The 9,895-nt window shown below is 37.0% G+C and overlaps 1 protein-coding gene across 7 annotated transcripts in view; it reads left to right on the forward strand.

The window, feature by feature from the left end:
- The window catches only part of adgrb2 (adhesion G protein-coupled receptor B2), a 336,322-nt gene that overhangs the window by 65,010 nt on the left and 261,417 nt on the right, over positions 1-9,895 (forward strand). For all 7 annotated transcript variants that reach the window (XM_016292623.1, XM_016292624.1, XM_016292626.1 and 4 more), the window contains exon 2: positions 5,116-5,944. In XM_016292623.1, the coding sequence (XP_016148109.1) occupies positions 5,131-5,944 (814 nt within the window). In that variant the 5' untranslated portion in view covers positions 5,116-5,130. The remainder of the gene's footprint in view (positions 1-5,115; positions 5,945-9,895) is intronic.

Here is a 9,895-nt window from a genome sequence, read left to right on the forward strand (position 1 = left end):
CGTTAATGTGTTAGTGCATGCGATTAATTTTACAATCCTTAACGCGTTAAAATAATATAACGCAAAATTACTGAAGCACAATTTCTATTCTAACCCTTTAACCCAATTTTGCAAATTTTTCAGTCCAATGATCCAGTAAGCGAATGCATTCAAACAATTCATCTAAAACAGCGTTAATATAAAGGAAACCAGGCTGATTACATCAGAAATTTCAGAGAGAACAGGGACTCGCGTTGCGTTTTCAGTGAATTATTAATTCCAGTGTATTTCGCTTTAAAACACAAGCTCTGTCATATTCTGTGATCTCTTAAGAGCGTGAGCCCTCACACATCGCGCTGTATGAAGTAGTACAGACTAGGGGTGGAACGGTTCAACTTCCTCACGGTTTGTATCACGGTTTTATAGTCACTGTTTCGGTATGGTTCGGTATGTGCTATGTTTAGGCAAAAACTATACTGTCAAATAAAAATAAAGAAAATAAGAATAATCTATCTAACTACAAGCAACAGTACAAATAAATGCAATAGAGTAAAGATACAAATAAAATAAACAGTGATTTTCAGTTTTTTTTTTAGGTAGGTCTAACATTAGTTTTTAGGTACAGAAATTGAATAAAGTAATGAAATGTAAAACAGCATTGCATATTTGACTGTATAAATTAAAGATTAATCTTTATTAAAGTTACAAAAGCTATTCAATCAAGAGCAGTGAGTGCTTTTGATGTTGTTGCTGTTTGATTAATATTAAGAAAGTGCTGTCACTTTAAGAGAATGCACTGATCCAGTGCACTGATACAGTACGTTCAGCCGGCTATGTCTGCTATAGGATACTTACTGAGACGGGCATTTTGACATAATTTATGTGTGAATTTGTCCATTTAAACACAATACTTCAGAGAGAACCGTACAGTTCAATTTTATTCCGCGAACCGTTCCACCCCTACTACAGACTGAACAGATTGTCAACACATCCCACAGCTGTATGGCCAGATAAGACTCAAACTATGTTTTCTCGACTGGATAACCAGTCTCGCTAGTAAAGTTTTGATGGATGAAGACTGCAATCAAGGTAAAGACGATTGCGGTGGTGTATAGGAGTCATACAGTAAGCACGCGTGAGTCCGTTATATTAATGCGTGTATAAGTGATCTTGACGCACTGATCGCGCATTGTATGTATGCACAGGCACAGACATTTCCATACATTCACGTTGTTTCCAGACACATTCACGATAATGTTTTGATTTGTCATGTTTATGTTGCTGTGTTTAGTTATACGGAATGGATCCGTGTACTGTAGTAGATATATGCAGTCAGCAGGCGGTTGGTTTAGGATTTTTTTGGCATCTCCATGTGGTCCTGTTCGGTATCACAGCTTGACTTCTCTAAAATTTAAAAAAGCTCTTTGCTGTTGCACTGTACACATACTATAAAATTCTGATTTTTTTTATTTTTTCTTTCATATGTGCTTATATGGGCTCCTTATAGCTGTGGTTCTTTGGTGTCCTTTTGGAGTTTCTAAGTGTCCTTGTTTGGAAAGACATCTAAATTTATCTTGAAAAAAGCTTGCAGAAAATACAGATTTTTGAGAATCACCCTTCAATCTTTTGGTTTACTTTGCTGGATGCAAATGATGACAAAATAAACATTTGAAACAACATAAATGGTCTATGCTTAATTTCATGAAGTGTGCGATTAATCGCGATTAATCACAGAAAAAGGCTATTAAATTTTTTTACATATATTAACATATTTAAATGGAAAATATTTATTTTAAATTGTAATATACAATATTCACAATATTACTGTTTTTACATTTTTTAATGAGCCTTAATGGGTATAAAAATCTTAATTATTCCAAACATTAGAACCAGTGTATACATAGCACATTTATTTATTTATTTACATACATACATACATACATTTGATTATGTTAGATCCTACATCAATTCTGCTTGGCCTTTGGGCCCCTAGAATTTTTTCTCACATTTTACGCCATTAACACCGGCCCTAGAAGTTGCAGCACTAATGTACTAACACACAGCTCGGTTGTGATATATTCCCTTGGGCTTTGCCGAAGCATCTCCTCCAGTATCAATTAAAAGTGTTATCTTGCCATCTCTGTTTTCCTCAGATGTTTACAAATTCTTTTTTTACGACTGGCGCTGATGGCATTGATGATGGCAAAATCTAATGTGTAGATTTTTGTACAACAAACACATGAATTCTCGTGTGATGATTTTGACTCAAATCAGAAATGTATCCAATCCAGGACCACATATGAAAGTAGAGCAAATCGGATTTGAAAGGATTTGTTCACATGCCTCAGATTAGTGTCACATGTATACAAACATTCAGATATGGCCTGTCTGCACCCTGCAGTTTAAAATAGCCAGTGACAAAAAAATCTGTTCTTCATCACCATAATCCCACAAAATAAATCAATAAGTAAATAAGCAAACGCATGATCAGATAAGCATTTTTCAGCAATATGCACCTGTGAACTGGAGTGTGACTCACTTCTCTGTGCCAGTTCATCTACAGTATTTATTTATTTCTTTGGTAGAATAATTTCATGTCAACCCTTTATTCCAGCCATCTCATAATAAGCTTGAGTCAGGAACCTCTCATCATATGAGAGACGTATCCACTCTAAACTCTCGTGTTTTCATCTGCCTTGTCTAAAGGCCCCTCTCCAGAGCCAATTCTTAGCTCCATTTAACTCACTTCATTGCTGGTGACTGATTCCAGTACACCTCATACACAAAGTTAATGGGCTGCTGGAATGCATCAGAATATTTATTACATCCCAACAGATTCTTGACTAGACAAATGTATTTTATCTTTATATATTAAACTTTTAATGATCTACCTATCAAAGATGAACTCGCAATAAGCATGAAAGGTTGCAAACTCAGCAAAAAGTTGCAAAGGTTCTGGTACATGACTCAGTGACATATAATATCCACAATAAAGAAAATAAAAACTGTTTTAAAAATCTAGTTTAAAAATGGCAAGTTTTTAAAAATATGTTAATATATGTACATATATCTTTATTTGCATGTGACTCAAAGTAGCTTTATTTAAATATTTTGACAAAGAAATAAAAGATTGTCAAACAACTTTTTTTCCTTTTTTATTGAAACGTCAGTCATAATGATCAAGCTGAGAAAGTAATGTCAATATATACAATTTACAAAGGATTGTAACAGGGGAAAAGAAAAGACTAAGAAATAAAAATAAAGAAATAAAGAAGAGAATAAAGTAGAGATTATAATTACGGGTTTCCATACACAAAAACATTACTGCATAAAGCTGTATAATTTTAAAGACTTTAACAAATCTTTTCTTTTGGCTTTACTACCATCTCATAATGACACTGTAGAGAAATATATCAGACATATAATCTTTATCAGGATAATCTCCATAATAATTAGGAAATGTATAATAAATTGTATAATTTAAATTTTTTTGAATAAAAGTAAGATTCACAGCTTTGTCGATGTTGAAAATAGAGTAGAACTTTTTTTTTTCTCAAGGGAAAGATTAAAATCAGTTTTTCTACATAGAAGTTGAGAGTCATCATTTTACCTTTTTCTTTCTAATTTTTTTTTTTTAAACAAGATGAGAGTTCTAGTAAAGGTGCATTGGATATGGACTTAGGTAAAGACATTCTTAGAATTGTTGTGTTCAAGTCATTATATGTCTGAATTTCATTTTAATGTATTTTTAAAAATAAATTAATAGTTAGGAATAAAAATTAGTGTCGTGCCATGTGCTATTAATCAAAAACTCAAAGACCTATAAATGTGTCACAGTGGGAAACTAAAAGATGCGTGTGTGTGTGTGTGTGTGTGCATGAGAGTGTGGGAGATTAGTTGAAGGGCTAAACCCTCCACAGAAGAGTCATCAGTCTTTTAAGCACATCTGTCAGGGATTTCAGTCATCGGAGAAAAGTATGAGTGTCTGTTTTGTGTCTTTGTGAATAGGATTGTGACCTTCACAGAGAGAACACGCAGCCCTGAAATGATTTACAAGTCTGCTCTGAGTGAGAGTGGGAAGGAGGAGAGGAAGGGTGAGACAGAATGACAAAGAGGCATAAAGGAAGAGGAAAGTCAGAGATTTCCACTTATTGATCCAGGTGGGAGTGTACAGAAACCCGAAAGCCCTCCAAATGAAGGACGTCCCACCGCAGCCGACTGTATACCTGTAATGTGACCCACTAACCATATGTAATTAAGACAAAGGGACTGGTGCCAGAGGGGCGGGCTGACTGAATGAAAAGTGAGTGGTGGCTCAGGAGAGGCTGAATAGGGGGTCGCAAACACAGCTGTGGAAAAAAGCCTGGCTTGAGAAGCTCTGGCAGGCGGGAATCATGACCGAAGGGCTGATTTACAGGAAAACTTTCCGCTTCATTAATGCTGTGCTGTCAGAGAGCTTAAATGGCCCGATATGTGACACAACCGTTCCTATCCATCTCGCTCTGTTTCTCCTGTCTCGTTTTTTTCTGTTGTCGTTCTCGTTCTCTCTGGTTGTTTGTTTTTGACTCTCCGCAGTGTCTCCACAGAACAAATTAAAGAGGATTAGTGATGTAAATCTGTTAATGAATCTAATATTCAAATAACATTGTGTTGCCCTTCTTGCAATCTCTCCTTCAGAACTCCCCTTCTCTTTTGTTTTACCAACAGTTTTACACAAATCAAATAATCAAATTTAGCAGTTATTTTAGCATGATTGAGATACTATTATAAGTTTTTATTTTTGTATTTTAGTAATTTTGTTTTTGTAATTTTTTAGTTTTTTATTTATTTATTTTTATTGCAGTTTTAATTATTTTAGTATATGAAGAATGTAAATGATAATGTTGTCTATTTTATTTCAGTTAACAATTATTTAAATTATTTGTATTATCATTTTTATTGTTACTATTGTATTCTAAACCATTTTGCCAGTAATGTATAGCATTAGACATCAGTGTGCAAATTGTTAGAAGAAGAAAAGGAGAAAGTTATGATCTGTTTAGTCAAAGACACAATTGACAGATTAATTAATTAATTGTTTGACCTCACTGAAATGGTGTTTGGATCACTCATCGATATTTCTTTCTTCCCCTCCAGGACAAATGACATAGGATGTACACTGCTGGTCATCTCTGTCTGTCTGTGCTATCATCCTTTTTCGCACTGGCCTGGGCTGTGGAGCCACTGGGCCAGGCTGCCCCCTGCTCCTCTCTGGTGGCTGGAGTCTTATACGGCTCCTTCTCACTCAGGGACCTCTTTCCCAGGCCGTCCACTCTGGCATCCGGATGCTCCTGGACTGTGGAGAACCCTGACCCCACCAAGTATTCGCTCTATTTCCGCTTCAATCGCCATGCCGGCGCCTGTTTAGCTTTTTCCCCACTGGTGCTGCCCCTGGACCACTACCTCTCGAACCAGACCTGTGGCCCCCCAGACCAGCCCACCTTCCCCTCGGACCCTGAAGCCGTCGAGCTTTGCATGGTCCCAGGACCCCACACGTTTCTGCAGTTCGATAAGAACTTTGTGCAGTTGTGCCTGACCACTCATCCCAACAAAGACGGAGACAACAGAGATGGGCTGTCTGAGGGCCAGGCCCCCTTGTCGGCGGAAACTCTGGACTTCCGGCTCGTAGAGGTTCTGCTCATTAATAATGAGAATTCAAGTCAGTTTACGTGTGGAGTCCTGTGCCGATGGTTCGAGGAGTGCTTGCACGTCGGCTCAGGCTGGGAAACCGAGAGCTGCAGTATCACCCAGACGGGATGCGTGTGTCCCAACACGGTGCCTCCGGTCTCCCTACTGCCCACTGCTCCCCACAACCACTCTTTAGACCCCAGCGCGAGCGTGTTGCAATCCCCACCCGACGACTGTTGTGTCACACAGCTGCATTCAAAGAACGGCATCGCTATAGCACCCAGGGATGTCCGGCAAGGTAAGCCAGGCTTCTTTCAGACCAGCTGCTAGCTGTTTAATTTATAGCCTGCTTCATTAAAATCAATTAAGCTGCTTTACAAGCTACTTTGTTTGATTGGGTAACCATGGGCTCATTTCGGATCACAAGCAAAGTGTTTCACTTTCAGCTTGATTTGATTTGATTTGGAGAGCTCATTTTATATTTCAATTATTAGCCTCTAATTACAAAAGGGAAAGTAACTTTAAAGCGCTTGGAACTGCCTCCAATCAGGATAAGCGTTTGTGATAAAATAGTAATCACTGACTCCCCTTGGCTGCACTGTTTGGTCCTGCTGATACTGGGTGAGGAGGCTACACCTACAAACGTGTGCTACTTAATGTTATACACTGTGTCCTAACTGGGTGTGACCGATAATTCCAGTGACAAATAATTTGTCAGTAGAATATAAACTTTTTGGTGTTTATTATGCAAAGTTAGGTCTGGTCCTCAAATCTGACTGGCTGAGCATCGATACAAGAGATGATATTTAGTACAGCACTTGGAACTGAATAAGTTATTTTTGTCTGTATAGTAATGTGGATTTCAGGGACTCTTTCTTTAAGATATATTTTTATGCCAGTAGATGGTAACAAATAACTTATGAACAACTCATTGAATCACTAAACCGATTTATTCAATACCCCTGATTCAATCAGGAGTAAACAAGTCATTCATTCACTGAACCACTGATTCATTCAGAACTGAGCAAGTCATTGAATTACTGAAAAGATTTGTTCAAACCACTGATTACAAATAAACTTGAACTGAATTGAATTTTGCCTGCTTGTCATCGCTGGTTAGGACAGAAACGAAAGCGTTAATGGAAGAAATGTATTGCTTGTCGATGTATCATGCCGAGTGACCAGATTTAAATGGTCTGTATCTCAAATCTGTCACTTGTCACTTTTGCTGATGACATCTTGTGTTGTTGATTTGTGTCACATTAAGCGTCAGGTTTGTGGGTGAGTATAGAGGTAGAGGACAGTTCATGGGTCTTGTTGATACATTTTAAATATATGTATTGCCATTATTCAGGTCAACTTTCCCCTCTGGCCCCCGCTGTGCTTTTTAAAATCTGCCCCGACAGACAGCTAATCAGACTCATGTAGGTGATCAACACCATTGATAGACTTCATTGTCAAGCTGCCACATATAGAAACATGCTGCGTGTGTTTCCAATTGAGAGAAATAGAGAATCAGTAAGTGTGTTATTGATGCAGAAAAAGAAACAACTAGATGGGGAAAGTGAGAATGAGAGGTCGTGTATGTGTGCGTGCTTCAGCCGGGCTTTTCCTGGCTCGCTCTAGTGCCTCTCTGCTAAAGCCACACTGAGTTTTATCCCTTGAGTCAGCATGCTGATTGGCTGTGCCAGACAGGAGGACACTGCCAATGTGGCTGCTACAAAGATGCATACTGCTCCTGTGCCCGCAAAGACTGCACATTAAACAGCCTTCTCCTCAAAGCTGACATCACTGACACCAGCCAGTTTCAAGCATGGAGAGTTCTTCTCTGGAAAGATGTTGACAGTATTTGTAGGTGTGTATTGGGATATTTTTTTTTACCTGATTAGGCCACTCTGGTATAGAGGATATAAAGCATCCCTGCACAGTAATTTCAAATTATTAGAACATCAGTGCATATAGGTCTCCTACTATATAATGTAATAATCCAACTTATTTTGCAATGCAAAAGTAAGCATGCTATTTTCTGTAAAAGTGCAAGACTTCATTAGCTCCTCCTATAGGTAAATAATTAGAAGAATAACAAAGTGTAGGGAACTATTTGCACTACAAACCAGTATGTTTATAATTATGACAATACATTAAATTAATATAATAAGGAATACCAGTTCACAATCAAGCAGCATAACAAGCTGTTTTGTAGAGCCAAAATAACTGGAAGCGAATGACACTGAAAGCCTTGTAGGTGTGTATTGGGATATTTTTTTTTACCTGATTAGGCCACTCTGGTATAGAGGATATAAAGCATCCCTGCACAGTAATTTCAAATTATTAGAACATCAGTGCATATAGGTCTCCTACTATATAATGTAATAATCCAACTTATTTTGCAATGCAAAAGTAAGCATGCTATTTTCTGTAAAAGTGCAAGACTTCATTAGCTCCTCCTATAGGTAAATAATTAGAAGAATAACAAAGTGTAGGGAACTATTTGCACTACAAACCAGTATGTTTATAATTATGACAATACATTAAATTAATATAATAAGGAATACCAGTTCACAATCAAGCAGCATAACAAGCTGTTTTGTAGAGCCAAAATAACTGGAAGCGAATGACACTGAAAGCCTTGCACATTCAAGTTACAAATGGCTGAAACTGCTCTTTTGTTAAAAATAAGGTGAATGTAATAATTAGACCCACAAGGATGCTGCACAATTTTTCATGTTTTTAGTGAGGGTAAATCTGCTGAAATCCGTGGAATAGGTTTGAAAATAAAAAAAGTGCACTTTAGGTTTTCCCTCATTAAAGTTTTAAACGTAATTAGTTGAATTTTGTAAGAATATGATTAAGATACTGAAAGAAAATTCTGGAAAAAAAAAAATGTTTTACATGGAGTGGGTCTATTCATGGTGGCCATCACATAATCAAACGAATACTCATTTTATTGTGCCTTAGTAACCCATCTATTGTTGTCGCAACACAAATGAAAATGACTAAGTGCACCTTATACTGTAGTGTATACAATTTTCTTGCTAGTAACAGAAAATTTCAGCCAAATACTTATTTTTTAAAACAATTTCTTTTGAAATCTGTTTCAAAATCCACTTGTTTTGAGTACAATTTTGTGAAAGACATTCATCGTCACATTCTGCAGGGCCTTCATCAGAGATCTGCAGGTGATACATGTTCTACCATAATCCGTGTATGTTGAACTGCAATTAAATCTTTTTGTTTAGATGGGAGATGAACTCACCACAGATGAAATTTGTTTCTGTGAACTGTCACCATCCCTTGGTGTGCAAATGATTTAATTACAGGCATGCTATCTGAAGGCTTAATTGGATTAATTATTTAATTGTCTTCAGGCCTAGGTATTTCTTGTTCATCTCTGGATCTCTGGATCAGAGACAATCCCTATGCTCAAAGCCCACGTGAACATAGAACTTCTCGCTCCTCCGTGTGCCACAGCCTTGAGATGAGGTTTGCGAAGGTGGATAAAATCCACACACTGTTACAGCATATCTTCTTTTTTATGCTAATGTTGTAGCTAATAGAGGCTAATTGGTGTGATTGCATGTGTGATGTTGATCTAGTTTCCTGTAGACAAAAACATCAGCTTGCAGGCAGAAGAAGCCAGATCGCCATGCTGCATTATCTACAAAGCTTGAGTTAATGTTGATATAATCACTCTTTGATTACATCCATTACATTTTTTATTTTTTCTCCCCATAAAGCACCTTGTGCATTGTGTGCATATATTTAGTGAATGCCAAATTTGACTTGACAAATTGCAGGAGTTAATAGAAACACACTGGCTTATACAGAGGCATTTGAAGGCTGAAGTTGATCGCAATGTCTGACAGCTCATAAGCTCTGCCGTTCTCAATGGTTTTAGTTTATAGCCTTTTTATTTGTCCAGAGTTTTCAACAAGGTACTTTAGGGGGTCAGTGGAGAAGACATATGAAGTTTCCTACCTTTTCTAACTTCTAATAACTTTATATCTCAGAATTACAACATTATTTCCCACTATGTGACTCTATATCTCACAATTCTATCTTTATTTCAAACAATGTGACTTTGTTTTGCAATTGCTAATATGAGCCACAATTGTCCTCTAATAGCAATAATAAAGTTCAAGTTTATCTCACAGTAGAACTTATTTTTGTGATTTTTTTTTTTATCTCACAATGTAAGTTTTTATGGTACAAATGTGACTTTATATCTCACAAATAAATAAATAAATAA

Source organism: Sinocyclocheilus grahami, unplaced genomic scaffold, assembly GCF_001515645.1.
Source record: "Sinocyclocheilus grahami isolate Dianchi unplaced genomic scaffold, SAMN03320097.WGS_v1.1 scaffold289.1, whole genome shotgun sequence".
Classification (NCBI taxonomy): domain Eukaryota; kingdom Metazoa; phylum Chordata; class Actinopteri; order Cypriniformes; family Cyprinidae; genus Sinocyclocheilus; species Sinocyclocheilus grahami.